At 40.2% G+C, this 18,972-nt stretch overlaps 1 protein-coding gene across 6 annotated transcripts in view; it reads right to left on the bottom strand.

Annotated features, from left to right (window-relative positions):
* Positions 1-18,972, bottom strand: part of ephb2b (eph receptor B2b) — a 161,747-nt gene that overhangs the window by 30,146 nt on the left and 112,629 nt on the right. For all 6 annotated transcript variants that reach the window (XM_047347320.1, XM_047347322.1, XM_047347321.1 and 3 more), the window contains 2 exons: positions 17,623-17,778; positions 13,962-14,297 (listed from right to left, as the gene is read on the bottom strand). In XM_047347320.1, the coding sequence (XP_047203276.1) occupies positions 13,962-14,297; positions 17,623-17,778 (492 nt within the window). The remainder of the gene's footprint in view (positions 1-13,961; positions 14,298-17,622; positions 17,779-18,972) is intronic.

Below are 18,972 nucleotides of genomic sequence, written 5' to 3'. Positions count from 1 at the left end.
GAAATGACTGCTTCAATGCGGCGTGGCATGGAGGCAATCAGCCTGTGGCACTGCTGAGGTCTTATGGAGGCCCAGGATGCTTCGATAGCGGCCTTTAGCTCATCCAGAGTGTTGGGTCTTGAGTCTCTCAACGTTCTCTTCACAATATCCCACAGATTCTCTATGGGGTTCAGGTCAGGAGAGTTGGCAGGCCAATTAAGCACAGTGATACCATGGTCAGTAAACCATTTACCAGTGGTTTTGGCACTGTGAGCAGGTGCCAGGTCGTGCTGAAAAATGAAATCTTCATCTCCATAAAGCTTTTCAGCAGATGGAAGCATGAAGTGCTCCACAATCTCCTGATAGCTAGCTGAATTGACCCTGCCCTTGATAAAACACAGTGGACCAACACCAGCAGCTGACACGGCACCCCAGACCATCACTGACTGTGGGTACTTGACACTGGACTTCTGGCATTTTGGCATTTCCTTCTTCCCAGTCTTCCTCCAGACTCTGGCACCTTGATTTCCGAATGACATGCAGAATTTGCTTTCATCTGAAAAAAGTACTTTGGACCACTGAGCAACAGTCCAGTGCTGCTTCTCTGTAGCCCAGGTCAGGCGCTTCTGCCGCTGTTTCTGGTTCAAAAGTGGCTTGACCTGGGGAATGCGGCACCTGTAGCCCATTTCCTGCACACGCCTGTGCAAGGTGGCTCTGGATGTTTCTACTCCAGACTCAGTCCACTGCTTCCGCAGGTCCCCCAAGGTCTGGAATCGGCCCTTCTCCACAATCTTCCTCAGGGTCCGGTCACCTCTTCTCGTTGTGCAGCGTTTTCTGCCACACTTTTTCCTTCCCACAGACTTCCCACTGAGGTGCCTTGATACAGCACTCTGGGAACAGCCTATTCATTCAGAAATGTCTTTCTGTGTCTTACCCTCTTGCTTGAGGGTGTCAATAGTGGCCTTCTGGACAGCAGTCAGGTCGGCAGTCTTACCCATGATTGGGGTTTTGAGTGATGAACCAGGCTGGGAGTTTTAAAGGCCTCAGGAATCTTTTGCAGGTGTTTAGAGTTAATTCGTTGATTCAGATGATTAGGTTCATAGCTCGTTTAGAGACCCTTTTAATGATATGCTAATTTTGTGAGATAGGAATTTTGGGTTTTCATGAGCTGTATGCCAAAATCATCCATATTAAGACAATAAAAGACCTGAAATATTTCAGTTAGTGTGCAATGAATCTAAAATATATGAATGTTAAATTTTCATCATGACATTATGGAAAATAATGAGCTTTATCACAATATGCTAATATTTTGAGAAGGACCTGTAGTTGTCAAGTGGAAGGATAATTCTTGCATTCAACTTCTATGAGTCTTTGCGATGTAGAACCACCATTTCCTCCAATTACAACAGTTGAAGGATTTCTCTACCAGCTTTGTAAATCTAGAAATGAAAACTTTTCCCTAGTGTTGATGCAAAATAGCACAAGCTTTTATAGGAAGTGGAGTATCTATAAAGGTCAGTTTATACATCAGTCACATTTTCAACAGGATTTAGATTTAGACTCTGACTCGGTCATCCTAGGAAAATATAAATTTTTTCATCTAAACCATTCCATCGTAGCTCTGGCTGTATTTTTAGGGCTGTTGTTCAGCTGGAAGGTGGTTTTCTACCCCAGGATAGAGTCTGACACAGCCTCTAATACGTCTTCTTTCATTACTGCGCTGTATTTAGCTTAAATCTGTTTTCCTATCAGCTCTGACTATCTTCTCCATCCTTGCTGAAGAAAAGCATGATTAGTATTTATTCTGTTGATTGATTCTACCACCAGAGCTGTGAATTTCTGCAGCTCCTACACTGAGCCTCTTAACTGTTTCTCTGATTAATGCTCTCCTTGCCCAAACGGGTTAGATAGACAGCAATGTCTTAATATGTTTTCAGTTGTGCCATACATTTTCCATTTTCAGGTGACTAAATATGCTCCATGAGATAATGAAAACTTGATGTTTTTTAATCTAACCTCAACTAGCTAACCCGGCCTACCTAACCATACTAATCTTTTCCACAACAATGTCCCTGACCAGTCTGGGGTGTTTCTTGGTCTTCAAGATGCTGTTTGTTCACTATTGTTCTTTAACAAACCTCTAAGGCCTTCACACGACAGCTGTATTTATACTAAGATTAAATTACCCTCAAGTGGACCCTATTTTCCTAAAAAGGTAATTTTTTAAGTGAATTGATTGCACTCAATTTTATTTACTGGTTTCAGAGAAAAGAGGGCTGAATAGAAATGCAAGGCTTACATTTCACATCTTTTCACATTTAAATCAAACCAGTAGAAATCACAATCAACAAAACAATACAAACATTAATAAATCGTGCCTTTTTTAAACAATGCACAACATAAATATGCATAAATAGTGACCATGAAAAACAGGAAACTACACATATTTTAACCAAGGTGGAGTTTTTCAAGGTTTGATGGCTAAGAGACCAAAGGAGTACTTAAAGTAATTTCTACCCAGGGGAATTTTGTACCAATACCCAAAAGGAAAAAGTTCATATTTAGCATAGAGCATATTCACTAAATATGATATATTTTTGAGATGATCTATAGTTATAGGTGATCTATAGTTATGGATCATCAGCATTCAGCATAACATCCCGTATATGTGTATAGTTGTTGACTATCATAATTTTCATGGCTTTCTGTGTAGGTAAGCTAATCTGAGCTTTTGAGCATTAAATCACCACATTATGTTAATGTATCAACACACAGGACTATCTTTTTTTGCATAACAAAATAAAAAAGCTGCAACTCTTGCTAACATCAAAGATGTTGAGCCTTTTAAGGAAAAACAACCTCTGCTGCGTCCTGGATCAATGTCACATTTTTTATGCCATTGTTTCAACCACATGTGTGCTCAGATACCTTTGAGAATCCTCCTGCATAAAAGCCGAAATAATGAGAGGTGGTTTATTTATTTCAACTTGTTATATTAATGTACTGAAATGTTATTTTGAATAGCAGCAATGATTTTTTTGTCCCAACATAAAGGTCATTCAGATCAGCACAGTGTGGGGCTGCTGAGCGGTGAACAACAGAAACGATTATAAAAGATCATCTATGCTTATAAAGGTCCTAACCCCAAATTACAGATAAAGCCTTCAAGAGGATGACAGCGGTTGGGTTTTATGATCTGCTTCGCCTATGGGAGAAAATCTAAGCTACATAAAAAAAAAAGTGTTAGTTGTGTGTGTATGTGTGTGTGTGTGGGGGGGGGGGGGTATATATAGCTATCATGTTATTGTCTTAGAGATGGTGTCGCAACTGTCTTTCCATCTGAACAACTGTGTTCACCATCATCAAAGACAAACTTCATGCATCTGTCAACGGGAATTTTAACGTGTTTGGCAAACTTAAAAGGATGAGAAGGACAGCCCATGGATAGTACTAAGAGGTGGGGTGATGTCATTGTGTTTATTATAATTCATTTGCTTAATTGGTGAAAGAAACTCTATAAATTTTACAGAAAAGTTATTAAATTAAAAGCAGTGCTCTTTGAACCACTCTTGGATATAGCAAGTACACAAATGACTACATTAAAGTAAAGTCAGTTGTTTTGAAATTTCAGGATGCAGTTAAAGTACTTAATGATAATTAATTGCGCATTTGTATTCACTGCCTTTCACAGTGCAATAAACAAAAAGATCATGGCCTGTTCACCTTAATTAATAAACAAGCAATGTGCTTTTTCTACTCCTCTCTGTTGCACTTTTGCTAATGTGCTGATCTCCATGTAATGTACTCACTGAAAGGAAAAGAAAAATCTAATGGCTACTAAATGATTTATAAATAATAATAGTTAGGTAACTAACGTTGACATTTTGCAGTCCAATTATCTTCCAGGAAGTCATGATTAAATTCAGATTCCTTGTACAGATTACAAAAAGAAATCTAAAGAATCTCAGTGTCAAACTTGCAAGCTGGTTACAACATATTCTGTTTCTAAACATATCTTAATGCTTGACAGTTATAATTTTTCTTTGTGTACAGGCTGCTTAGGATCTTCATGAATTCTCTGCATGTGTGGTTGGCTGGCTGGTTACCAAAGCAGCTTTATTCTAAAGGTTCTGTCACTGCTGAGCTCCAGGTGCCTGCTGAGGCCTCCTGTCTGTCTGCAGGACTGACCTACGCTGACACTCACCATATGTGCCATTCTTATCACCTTCTGTCACAGTTGCACTGAACAATGTACAGGGGTTGGACAATGAAACTGAAACACCTGGTTTTAGACCACAATAATTTATTAGTATGGTGTAGGGCCTCCTTTTGCGGCCAATACAGCGTCAATTTGTCTTGGGAATGGCATATACAAGTCCTGCACAGTGGTCAGAGGGATTTTAAGCCATTCTTCTTGCAGGATAGTGGCCAGGTCACTACATGATACTGGTGGAGGAAAACGTTTCCTGACTCGCTCCTCCAAAACACCCCAAAGTGGCTCAATAATATTTAGATCTGGTGACTGTGCAGGCCATGGGAGATGTTCAACTTCACTTTTGTGTTCATCAAACCAATCTTTCACCAGTCTTGCTGTGTGTATTGGTGCATTGTCATCCTGATACACGGCACCGCCTTCAGGCTACAATGTTTGAACCATTGGATGCACATGGTCCTCAAGTATGGTTCAGTAGTCCTTGGCAGTGACGCGCCCATCTACCACAAGTATTGGGCCAAGGGAATGCCATGATATGGCAGCCCAAACCATCACTGATCCACCCCCATGCTTCACTCTGGGCACGTAACAGTCTGGGTGGTACACTTCTTTGGGGCTTCTCCACACCGTAACTCTCCCAGATGTGGGAAAAACAGTAAAGTTGGACTCATCAGAGAACAATACATGTTTCACATTGTCCACAGCCCAAGATTTGTGCTCCTTGCACCATTGAAACCGACGTTTGGCATTGGCATGAGTGACCAAAGGTTTGGCCATAGCAGCCAGGCCGTGTATATTGACCTTGTGGAGCTCCCGACGAACAGTTCTGGTGGAAACAGAAGAGTTGAGGTGCACATTTAATTCTGCCGTGATTTGGGCAGCCGTGGTTTTATGTTTTTTGGATACAATCCGGGTTAGCACCCGAACATCCCTTTCAGACAGCTTCCTCTTGCGTCCACTGTTAATCCTGTTGGATGTGGTTCGTCCTTCTTGGTGGTATGCTGACATTACCCTGGATATCGTGGCTCTTGATACATCACAAAGACTTGCGGTCTTGGTCACAGATGCGCCAGCAAGACGTGCATCAACAATTTGTCCTCTTTTGAACTCTGGTATGTCACCCATAATGTTGTGTGCATTTCAATATTTTGAGCAAAACTGTGCTCTTACCCTGCTAATTGAACCTTCACACTCTGCTCTTACTGGTGCAATGTGCAATCAATGAAGACTGGCTACCAGGCTGGTCCAATTTAGCCATGAAACCTCCCACACTAAAATGACAGGTGTTTCAGTTTCATTGTCCTACCCCTGTATGTTGGTGATCCCCACCTGTCTCTCAATCAGTCTCCTTAGCATTCAGCCAACAGCTTTGGCACTTTAAGATATTTTAAGCTCAATCTTGCTAATAATTTCCTAGAATTACTTCATAACAAGGCCAGCATAATTTAGTAATTATGGTTGCTCTAAAGACTTATTAGTAAAATTAATCTCTTGCTATTGCTATCTCAACATAATGACCTTGTGTCATTAAGGGTTGAAAATATGTATTAGTCCAAATGCAGATTTCTTGATTTTCAATAGTTTTTATCAAATGGTGTCATAATCAAAATGTGGCCAAAATGTGGCCACATTTGTCTTGCTAGTAGCCATATTGGCAGCTCCTCTTGGCTTTACACCAGTGCTCCACTGAAGCAGCAAAGTCCCTGGTAGCCTGGTTACAGTAAACCTGAGCAATTTGAAGCATAATTAACTCATAAATCTTCCCTCAACCTTATGAAAAGGCTGAACCTGATTGCATCCCCCATCCTGGGCATAATGTGAGGATCCACAATCAACTAGCTTGCCTGATAAGAAACCAATTCAGGTTCTGCGATTGATAATATTAACAGCAACTCACCTAGAGCAAATAAAATGCATAAACAAATATGTCCTCAGAAATTTAATATATTAAATCACTACAGAAGGGAAGACTGCATGTGCAGATATCAAATTTATCTGTTGAGCAAAGCTGAACTCACTCAGATTATATTATATATGTTACCCTCAGGTAGAGGATGATCTCTTTTCAGAATACTGGAAATGATGATATAGCAGGTCTACATTCAGAAAGAAAATGATTTATGGCCTTGGCCATCCTTTAAAGTGTCTTCGCAATCTTAAGGATAAGCCTTGCCATGCCAATGAAGACAATTTCCACCCCTGGTGAGCAAAGGCAGAGCTATGCCTTTTGACTACTGCTAACAGCATTTATACACTTGGAAGCTCTGACCTAGAATCATACAATTGCTTCCATGTGGTGGAATGTTTGGATTAATTCAGATATGCAGTGTGCTCTTGATTGCTTCCCTAAACTGTCTATCCAACCACATGTGCTAAGCTGTGAGAACACAACATGGCAGATTGATTCTGCAGAGTCCACTAAGACAATATGCTTTATTTGTTAAAATCACTTGCAAGTGACAGCCAGGTTTAGTCATACTTTTTTCAACCAGAAAATTAGACTGAATAAGGTTGTGATTAAAAGAACATACAATGAAGTTCAAATATCCTAACAAATAAGGGTAGATGAGCTGTTTATTGTATCTAGGCATATGTGTCCTGTTGTCTCAATGGTGTGAGGGATTTTATCTTGGCACTCTTTGGGTAACCAATAAGATAACCAATAAGAGTGTCCTAGGCCTGCATTGTAGATGCCCACGCTTTATGTATACCAGCCAGTTACAGCAATGTCTCTAAAATGGTGTAGCCATTCTTTTGCTGATGGAATATCTGGGGGAAAACCATTAATGTATTATGGTCTTTTTAGCGGCAGTTAATCCTGCAAATATAACTTTCTTTCGTGCCATTCTGGTATTGCCACTAAGACCTGAATCATTATTGAACAGGAGTAAGGGGTTGGAAAGGAATGGGGAAATATTTTCCAGGCAACCATGCACCCTGGGCCAGAGGCCAGACACAGAGGGACATTCCCAAAAAATAGGAAGATATGTGCCAACAATATTCTGAACACATTTTGTGCAGTTGGAATTGTCTGTCAGTTTCATATGGCATGCGCTGGATTCCTAGATGAAATGGGTATATTTGTTCAAATACTGTCCCAGTCCAGATCATAACCCTGTCTCTCAAGTTCACGGTTCAATGAACTGATCTCACCCAAGGTTTCAACACCTTTCAGTAGTAGTTCATTGTAGATAATTGACACCAATCTAGTAGAGGGTGTTCGAGCTGAAATCCAAGTGTCCAATGGATGAGAGGATAAAGGTGAGTCCCACTGAAATCCATGGGTACGGATTGAAGATCTTAACTGGAGAAACAAGAACCCAGGGAGAACCCAGGAAAACCCAGGGAGAGAATACCGTTCTTTAAGTTGTCGGAGAGAAATCAAACCATTTCTGTCATACAGATCTTGGAGTGTGAATTCCTCCAGTAGCCCAACTGTGATTAAAATAAGGACCAGAATCACTTATGTATTCATTTTCAGTATTGCAATTCTGCCATGTAGTGATAGCTTGAGATCCGAACACCTCTGAATGTCCGATGTAATCTCTTTTTTAAGTTTATGTAATTTGCCTGTGATACCGGAGTCAAATTCCTTGTTTGTTTGTTTGTACAAACGTGGCAATAAAGTTGATTCTGATTTTGATATATCTGAGAACTTGGTTATAATTATACCTAGATATGTGAATACAGAATAAAGACAGTGAATATGTTGAATAACTGGTAAGGTGACCTGTTTTGCAGGGGCATTTAAAGGAATGAGGAGGGATTTATCCCAATTAATTTCATAACCAGAAAATAGGCCAAACTGCGTGAAGACTTTAAGTATCTGAAGTAGAGACTCCGAAATTTTTGTAAAAAAGAGTAATTTCTCATCCGCGTAAAGCCAAATTTTGTGCTGTGTACCTTGTATACTAATGGGTGAGATATGTGGGTCCAATCTAATCGCTTGGGCTAGCGGTTCAAGTCACAAAGAAAAGAGGAGCAGGCACAGTGGGCAGCCTTGACAAGACTCCACGCTGCAGAGAGAATGATTTGGACAATATGTTATTTGTTTGCACAACTGCACAAAGATTGGTGTATAGTATTTTGATCATTGATATAAATTGTTTGCAAAATCCAAAATTCTCCATAACCTGCCACAGATACGTCAAGCTCACTCAATCCAAGGCTTTCAGGCAGAATATAGCTGAGGGGTGCGCATCAGATTCTGTAATATATGGAGAGGTCATCGGATATTATCCTATCCAAGTCTCCCTTTTAAAAAGCTTGTTTGGTCAGATTGAATTAGTTTGCCTACACATGGCTCCAATCTGCTGACTAACACTTTGGCAAAAAGCTTAAATTCTGTTGTGATAAGTGATATTGGCCTGTAAGTACTGCATCTCAATGGCGATTCATCTTTCTTTAGCAGTACTGATATGAGGGATGCATTTTGGTCACCATGGAAAGAGACAGTGTCTAAAGCATAGTTAAAGGAGTTTAATAGCAAAGGCCCAACTCTGGAGAAAGCCCATCAAGGCCAGGCAATTTCCCTTTTTGCATCAAGCTCAATGCCTCTTTGAGTTCTAAAAGTGTAAGTAGTGTTTCAAGGACTTCTGCCTCATTGTCCATCAGTGATGGTAATTTAAGTTCTGACAGATACATATTGTCAGCTCTTTTTAAAAACTGCTGGGCACTGAAAGAATATAAAAAAATAAATGCAGAATTTCCTATAATTAGCATTTTAATCAGCAGAAAAACGATGAACTTAAATGAAAACACTGAATTGTTTGTCCTCTGATGCACAAACGGGATATCGAATGTCATTCCTTTTTAGTAGCAATATTATGAAACTACAGGTCCTTCTCAAAATATTAGCATATTGTGATAATGTTCATTATTTTCCATAATGTCATGATGAAAATTTAACATTCATATATTTTAGATTCATTGCACACTAACTGAAATATTTCAGGTCTTTTATTGTCTTAATACGGATGATTTTGGCATACAGCTCATGAAAATCCAAAATTCCTGTCTCACAAAATTAGCATATCATTAAAAGGGTCTCTAAACGAGCTATGAACCTAATCATCTGAATCAACGAGTTAACTCTAAACACCTGCAAAAGATTCCTGAGGCCTTTAAAACTCCCAGCCTGGTTCATCACTCAAAACCCCAATCATGGGTAAGACTGCCGACCTGACTGCTGTCCAGAAGGCCACTATTGACACCCTCAAGCAAGAGGGTAAAACACAGAAATAAATTTCTGAACGAATAGGCTGTTCCCAGAGTGCTGTATCAAGGCACCTCAGTGGGAAGTCTGTGGGAAGGAAAAAGTGTGGCAGAAAACGCTGCACGAGAAGAGGTGACCGGACCCTGAGGAAGATTGTGGAGAAGGGCCGATTCCAGACCTTGGGGGACCTGCGGAAGCAGTGGACTGAGTCTGGAGTAGAAACATCCAGAGCCACAGTGCACAGGCGTGTGCAGGAAATGGGCTACAGGTGCCGCATTCCCCAGGTCAAGCCAGTTTTGAACCAGAAACAGCGGCAGAAGCGCCTGACCTGGGCTACAGAGAAGCAGCACTGGACTGTTGCTCAGTGGTCCAAAGTACTTTTTTCGGATGAAAGCAAATTCTGCATGTCATTCGGAAATCAAGGTGCCAGAGTCTGGAGGAAGACTGGGGAGAAGGAAATGCCAAAATGCCAGAAGTCCAGTGTCAAGTACCCACAGTCAGTGATGGTCTGGGGTGCCGTGTCAGCTGCTGGTGTTGGTCCACTGTGTTTTATCAAGGGCAGGGTCAATGCAGCTAGCTATCAGGAGATTTTGGAGCACTTCATGCTTCCATCTGATGAAAAGCTTTATGGAGATGAAGATTTCATTTTTCAGCACGACCTGGCACCTGCTCACAGTGCCAAAACCACTGGTAAATGGTTTACTGACCATGGTATCACTGTGCTCAATTGGCCTGCCAACTCTCCTGACCTGAACCCCATAGAGAATTTGTGGGATATTGTGAAGAGAACGTTGAGAGACTCAAGACCCAACACTCTGGATGAGCTAAAGGCCGCTATCGAAGCATCTTGGGCCTCCATAAGACCTCAGCAGTGCCACAGGCTGATTGCCTCCATGCCACGCCGCATTGAAGCAGTCATTTCTGCAAAAGGATTCCCAACCAAGTATTGAGTGCATAACTGTACATGATTATTTGAAGGTTGACGTGTTTTGTATTAAAAACACTTTTCTTTTATTGGTCGGATGAAATATGCTAATTTTGTGAGATAGGAATTTTGGGTTTTCATGAGCTGTATGCCAAAATCGTATTAAGACAATAAAAGACCTGAAATATTTCAGTTAGTGTGCAATGAATCTAAAATATATGAATGTTAAATTTTCATCATGACATTATGGAAAATAATTAACTTTATCACAATATGCTAATATTTTGAGAAGGACCTGTATAAATGCAAGGGTTCCAAAACTATCTCAAGCATGTTACGTCTAAGACAGATGTCTGTAATAAATCACTGCAATGAAAGATTTATATCTAGTCCCTTTCAGTGTAGTGTCCTACAACGTATGCATACCGCAAACTGCTCCTGTGCTCCAACACTGAGAGACTAGTGTTGAATCACTGCATTCGCCTGTCAAGCACATTTAACTTCACAAGGTACCTCAGAAGACAGTCACCTCAGTCCATGGCATAAAGCATGAGATTTAGAACTTTCTCAGACTCCTTAAGCTAGTTTATCATGACAAACAGAGTAGCATTTCATAAACATAGCAATGCCAACATGGATTAGCAAACTGTGAGTCATAGTTCAAAAAATGGTTAGAGACACATTTCAAGAGTTTGCCGAGTACAGGATGCAAGTTTTACAGAATTAGTCATATGCTTATAAAACGAATTTAAAGACCTCCAGGGCCAGAATTAGCTTTTTCTGACATTACAGCGTGTAATCAAGCGCTATGTTTTCCGAGGAAATCATGTCCTTCATAACAGAGACACTGTCACCAACCACCCACAAAGAGGGTGGGACAGCCTAAAGGTAAAGGAGTGCAGTGAATGCTTGATTTGATACAAAGTAAGATGTTTCGCTCACCCTTTCCCTTCACACCTAAAAGTCTGAGATAATAAGAAGAGAACTATCCAAACCTCAACTGAGACATTTCCATACCACTCACCCAAATTAACAGGCCTATTTGGTGCTTTCATAACGTCATGAGTAACCAACTGACTGACACCTTTATAAGAATGTGCAGAATATTTTCTTTTTTGTGTGTTGTTTTGTGTCTTCATGTCACGCTCTCATTCTCGCTAAAAAGAGATGCACAGAACTGCCCGAGCTAATTAGGGATAACATAATGTTTATGTAACCTCTATGCTGCACAACCCAGAAGCAATTATTAGCTCCTGGTCCCCATGACCCCAGTCCTGTAGCGTTTTGCATCGCAAAACTGCAATCCTGTGTCCAGAGAGTTAGCAGGGTACAGGGTAATGGGGGAGGTGGGAACACTGAGTGGGGGCGAGCAAGAGTTGAGTTCTTTTCACAGCTCGCTCTGACAGGAACTACTGCTGCCTAATACGAAGTGATGGGCACTTCAGTGGAGAGGGCGCAGAGCCCCCCAATTTCCGCCAGGTCCCCTCAGCAGGAGCAGCAGAGAAGCCAAGGGTTGGGGTGGCAGACTTATTGTGGCCTAGTGAGTTGGAGTGGGGCATGGGGCCTCATTACAACGCTTAACTGCACTCACAGGCCCTCATTAACCCACCACACCAGTGACTCAAATCAAAACAGACAATAAAAAGAGGGTCAATGCGTGAATAAAATGGTCCATTTGAGCCACAGCATTGTAACGGAGTACGTTATGGCATTTTCAAACAACTAGTCCTCAGTAAACACTGAATTTTAAAACAATGTGCCAATTTAGGCGTGTAACTTTACATTTTCAATCATTTCCCCCAACTTTTTATTCACTTTCTACGTGACTGATTCAGTATTGACTTCTGATTTTATGGGAATGTGGTTAATCAAACCTAATAAAACCAAATAAAACCAGGTCAAAATTATTAAGATCCCTTTAATTAATTTATCTTTTATGCCCAACCCAATCCCCTTTTCTGATCATCATCTGTACCTATCCAAAGGGCCTACGAAAGTTTGAAAGGTCTATTCTGTCTAGACTACAAATGCCATCAGCTCCATACAAATAGGACTGGATAAACTGAGTAAAATCAGACTATTTAAAGCACCTTTGGAAAGACATGACACTGACCTGCCACTTTATTATGTACATCTGATCAAATGCTTGCTCACAAAAATAGCAAGTCTCCCAATCACATGGCAGCAATTCCAAATTGTTTTGAAGACGACTTTCTAAACTGATTTTAGAAAATGCTGATCATCTGGGATTTTAACCCACAATCATCTCGGTATACAAAAATGGTCCTAAAAACAGAAAATATTTGGTGAAAGTCAGTGCTTGGACCACAATGCCAACTTAGGACAGACTGATATGAGTTGAGAGAAGGACCACAGTCGTTCTGTCAGCAAAAAACAGGAAACTAAAGCTACAGTTAGCAAATTGTACAATAATAGAAAAATGTTGGTGGTCACAATTTCATGCATAACATTAAGATGGTAAAGTCAGAATATGAAAACATGACTCCAACCTGCCTTGCAACAACAGTCCAGTGTTGCAATTTTATGTGGGATATTTTCCTGGCACACCTTGGGCCTCTTAGTACAACTGCACAATGTTTAAATGGCCTACTTGAATCAATACCATTAATAACTAAGGGTGTACGACCCAGAACAAGCACGGTGTACCTAATAAATTGGCTGGTGAACTCTGTAGTTTGTAAGATCAAGCATAGTTAAGCAAAAATGAAGAAAGACTGGTTCTCTGATCAAATTAACACAGGTTTAATCAGTTTGCATGGACATTGTACAGTACAACTTTTTATTGGCCTGTGGTGTCAGGGTTATGACATGGTTGATGAAGAATAATCAACACATACTTACGTGTACTATACTGTATTTTGCCATTGAAATGCAAACAAATGACAAAATTGCATTGGCCTGTACATAATTATTGCAAGAGAGAAAGGCTTTGCACACCTAATAATGTATTTCGGAAAAAGCCATTAAATGGAAAATCATAACTTCTGCCTTTTTCAAATAAAAATAAGTGGCATACCTGTATCTGCATAAGTAAGACAGAATATTTCTGGGATTATGTTTTTGGGAAAACATCATAAAAAGGCAAACCAACTAACCAAACTGACTTTCTGTAGGTCTTTTTGTGAAAATTGGCTTCTTGCTATTTAATTTTTCTCATATTCAGTTTTATATAGCTATATGATACAAACGCTACTTCAAATATTTTTAAGTTGGACTCCTCAGCCAAACGGTTGTATAAAGTTGTAGTATCAAGTAGGTAGACAGCAGCTAACTGGCTCTCAGCTCCAAGTCTAAAATACGTAATGATGAGGTCAGACATTAAAGACCAGCAGGCCATCACATTCTGTCTGTCACATCATCAGCAGTGCTCTGTTTCTCATTTTATAGCCCTTAATCTGCATATATCACCATAAAAAAGAGGAAAGAAGCAGACTTACTGGGGGCCTTTGCACAGCACATTATGTGCTTGTGGAGAAATAAGTGTGATGAAAACTGTACAGGGCACAAGGAATGGAGGACTTACACGAGAGGAGAAGAAAGAAGAAAACAAGAGAAAACCATACGGCAAATGCAAAGCACTGAAGAAGACAGATGGACCCACTTACCAGCCTGGTTAGTGGTAATGTTGACTGAGGCATACTGAGGAGAGTAGGGACTCTGATCTGACACCCCGTTGACAGCCTGCACCTCAAACGTGTACTGCGTGTGGGCCAACAGGTCACTAATGTACACCCGGCTTTCTGTCAAGCCGAGCTGACGGGGTAAAAATTTAACATTATCCCCGCAGCGGGTGCACCCTCCACGACCTCCGCCACAGCTCTTGCAGATGATGTTGTAGACCACGTCCTCGCGGCCTCCGGAATCTCGAGGTGGCATCCACTCCAGCATCACAGAGGTTTCATTCACACTTGAGATCACAGCCTGTGGAGCTGATGGGACAGCTAAAAAACAAGACAGATTTATAGTTTAAACATTTAGCTACTTTAATGGGCAAATGTTTAAGCAGTGAAGCCCTTTGATCAAAACAAATGTTTACAACAGTTCCTGTATTCTAGGATTCTGCCATGGATTTTAAAGGGATTTTATGTGATAGATCAGGACAAAATAGTGGATGGACAGTGTCTGTGAAAAGCAATTTTCATGTTATGCCACAGATTCTCAGTTAAATTTAGGTCCGTACTTTGACTATGTCATTCTGTCAGCTTCTCCTAGGGTATTTCTCCCTTGTATTTGACTTCATCCACCTACTTTAAACTCTAACCAGCTTCACTGTTCCTACTGTAGACAGCCCTAGAGCATAGTGCTGCCACCTCCATATTTCACCATATGGATGGTGTCTTCAGTGAGATCTGCAGTGTTTATATTTGTGTTTTGCCTATAGACCAAAACGTTACATTTTGGTCTTTTCTGACCAAAGCACATTCTTCCACACTTTTGTCTACACAAGTTGTGGCAGAATGCAAAGGAATTTAGTATATTGAGGACATAATTAATAATTAATTAATAAGTCCTAATATTTGTTAATGTTTTTAAACTTTATAACGTTGCTGTAGCAATAACTCCTGCACTTTATTTGCCAAGTCGCTCACACTTTACATACTTTTAATATTTTGTTATTGTTGTCTATCTGCCTTGTCCACTATGATGTGTGCTGAGGCCTTTCTTGGCCAGGTCACCCATGTGAAAGAGATCTTGGTCTCAGTGGGTCTTTTATTTGGTGGAATAAAGGTTTGATAATAAATAAAAATTGTACTGTCGACCAATTCACCTACCTGAGCCACTGATCTTTGCAGCTCCTCTAGAGCTACTCTAAGTTCATGGCTTTTTCTCTGATGAATGATCTCCTTGGCCGGCCTTAGCAGATTTACATTTATGCCATTTAGTTTTCATTTTCAGATGATTGACTAACCAGTGCTCCATGAGATGTTCTAAACCTCTCTCTTATTTTAAGCCTGTCTATAACTTTATCTCTTAGCTTTCAGGTGGGTTTCTTGATTTTCATAATCCTGTTTGTTTACTTGTATTTTCTAGCAGACCTCTGAGGCCTTCAAAAACCACTTTATTTATACTGCACTTAACTTAAATACAGGGGGACTTACTAAATAGGTGACCTCTGAAGACCATTGACCATTGTTATGTGAGGATATCAGAGTAAATGTTTTGGAATCCAAATGCAGAGTATGTTTTTCTAAGTTATGTTTGCAAAAAATTTGAAAACCAGGTATCATCTTACAATTATGCATGAGTTTGTGTGTGTCTTTCACATCAAATCTCAATAAAATACAAAACATCCAAGTTCTAATGTTTAAGCCTGTCCCCATTATTGTTACTGTTCTGCCCCAGCATGTTTCCTAACACTGGGATTCCACTTACATCTTTTATGCTGTTTCTGTTGGTCCGGCATTGTACCCCCATTTAGCCCACAAAATAAATAAAAAATAAATGTAACTTTCTTTGCACATAATGTTCTTTCCAAATTTTTTGCCTAATCAAAGGCAGTGAAAGCCAGCCTTGGTCAGCAATTCTGATAAACTATAACGACTCATCAGTTTTTCAAATTCATTTTTAACAATATTTTCATGAAGTTTATATGGAAGTAAAAGTCATCTTTCCTATGTCTTTTAACACAACTTTGTTTAATGGGGGATGGAATGGAGGACTAAGAGTTTGCTTAGATTTGGCAAAATATTGAGAAGAACTGATATAGCAAATATAATTGTAATTCACATAAGCTCCACCTCTGGGAAATCACCAGTATAATCTTTTGATGGAGGATGTGTTGTGTCCTTGACAGTGTGAAGGGCATAATTGCTATCTCTACTTACGCAACCCCATAACAGGAGGAGATAAATTCCACAAGCTTGTCTGTGTAGCCTCTTTGAGTTGACTGCAGTCCAGGCTTGCAGTGGCTTTTCCCTTGAGATGCCCATTTACACTCTCATTTTCAAAGCTGATCTCCACTTTTTCAAGGGCTTTCTTAAAATTTCTTCTGAACAATTTTCATATGGAAAACAGAATAGCGGGTAAGAGAAACCTAGTCTTTTTCTTTTGAGACATTGTAAGTAGTGCGGAAACTTTCACATGGTGCTCTGTGTTGAGGGGCAGACCAAACAAACAAACAGTGCAAACTGTTTATCCTTTAAGACCATGTGCATCTAATTATGGTTGAGGTGTCCTCCAGGACTAACGAGATAAACGGTTCCACTCCGCCCATAACATCCTAAATCTGAATCGATCACTTTTTATTTAACCTCTTTTTAATTAGCAGCAATTAACAGATCTCCCTGCACTGGAAGAAAGCCCATTGGAGTGCCCTTCTTGGAGTCTCTCTGAAACACAACTCCTCTTTGGCATTTCCTTCTGAGGGAGGAGGACTAATATCCCTCCCATTAGCTGGCGGGCCTCTCTGATGGTCCTGTTTTCTTGCTTTAATCAGATAAGGCCCTGCTGCGTTTAATACGGGTGACATGACGCTGCTGCTTTCTCATTCACAACAGCTGCTCAACTCCCAGACCCAGGCTTATGCAAATCTCTTTTGTTGGAAACCATCAAATCTTTTTCCTTCTCTCCCTTCTCAACAGGCTAAGAGGGAGTTTAAGGAGGAAAAAACACAACTGAAACATTGAAAGGTGCTTATTTTTCCTAACTCTCCCCCATTTTGTTTTACTGAGAGCACTAATTTTCCTTCTCTCCACACCCCTTTTCTCCCCTAGTAAAATTCCTGGTTTCTTCTTTTATATGTGTCTGTCGTTCATCCTTAACCCCTCCCTCTCTCAGTTTTGCTTCTCTCTATCCATAAATCTGCCTTTCACTTTCCCCAACTCAGCGTCAGTCTCAAATTCTAATTCTAATTCAAACGGATTCATTGGCATCACAAGGGAATGCTTCACCCCGGCTCATTCTCTGGGAATGACCCTTTACAAAGCTACGTGCCCTGGCCCACTAACCTCCAGTCTGGTTTGGAGTAGGGACTGTGTGATGTTGAGGGAGGGCATCCTAGCTTTATCTGCTGGGTCAGATCTGTGGACAACCACACTTTGAGCATGTCAGCATTATGTCTGTGCGAAGGGCAGCTCTGACAGGGTTTCTCTGTTCAAAGCTGTGCAGACGACTATCAACCTTTGATCCCAGAAACTTCCACTTGTGGGTGAGAAATGCATGTGTCAAAGAGTTCATATCTGAAACTAAAGAGTAACTGCTCATGTCTGCATACTTTGTGCAGGTTACTTGAATGTTGAAAAACTGCAAATGCAAATCTATACATACTTGTGCATGGCATCTGGAGAGGATCAGAGTCAGTGCGATAATATCCATTGCGGCAAACGCAGTTGATGGCACCCTCACTTGTGGTACGGCTGTTGATGGGACACTGCATACAGGCCTCATCTCCTTGAGTAGGCTTGAAAAATCCTGATGGACAAGCTGAAGACAAAGGACAGAAAAATGTAAGTCCTTTTGATTTAAAATTTTCCATTGAAATAGAAAATTGTTGTAGAGTAAATACCAGTATAAATACAGTGAAAACCAGATGTCTACGTACACTTTATATATAAATTTCATATATATAGACACACTTAAAATACTCCGTCATTGATCCTAAAAACTAAACCTTTGCAGTTTTACATCAGCTGGAATAACCAAAATTATTTATATTTGATAAATGCCAGAATGAGAGAGAAAACCTTTTGGAGAATGTTTTAATACTTCTTTTGAAATTAAATTTAATATAATTTAATTTAAGAAATTCTGACATTACTATGACAGTCTGGGAAAGCTTAGATGATGATGATGTCATGGCTTTGTCAGTTTCTGATTAAGGATCATTTAAACCATTTAAGTTAATTTGACACACACACACACACACACACACACACACACACACACACACACACACACACATGGATGCATTTTAAGACGACCTTCAAAATCTAAAGAAATCAAGCAAGATATCAGAAAGAGATCTCTGAAACCTCACATGCCATGGTCATTCTTGCTTTCAATTACCAGACACCTGAAGTTGTGACATTTATCTTTTTAAACAATTATAAACAAACATAAACAGCAGGGGAGTGTCCAGCCATCATACTGTTGAGGAAGGAGGCTGGTTTGAACATATTTTGTCCTGTAACATGCACACCAACCCCAGAACAAAAGTGAATGACCTTGTGAAGATGCAGGTGGAACCTGGTCATATTATTCACAATGAAACAAGTCGTGTACAGAGATATCGCTGAAAGGCCACTAAGAGAGGTAAAAATCATTACCACAAATCAATCTAAAAAGACAGATTACAATTTCCAAATGTATTAAGGGACAAAGAGCTACAAATCATCCAATCTGTGAAGAACAAAGGTAGCAGGATAATGTTGTGTGGAATGTTTGCAGGAGTGACTGATGCACTTCAAAAAAAATGTTTAAGAAACATCTCAACACATCAGACCAGCTTGGGATCCAATGGGTCTTCTAAATGCACAATGATCCAAATCATACTACAAAATCAGTTATAAAGAGACCGAAGGTCAACACAGTTAATGGTGGCTATCACAAAGCCCTGACATGAATCCCAGTTGCCCAAACTTCTGGGCAGCTGAAAAAGTGTGTGTGAGCAAGGCGGCC

Source organism: Girardinichthys multiradiatus, chromosome 20 (genome assembly GCF_021462225.1).
Source record: "Girardinichthys multiradiatus isolate DD_20200921_A chromosome 20, DD_fGirMul_XY1, whole genome shotgun sequence".
Taxonomy (NCBI): Eukaryota; Metazoa; Chordata; class Actinopteri; order Cyprinodontiformes; family Goodeidae; genus Girardinichthys; species Girardinichthys multiradiatus.
The sequence above is the reverse complement of the archived record's forward strand: the minus strand, read 5'-3'. Positions and strand labels throughout refer to the sequence as shown.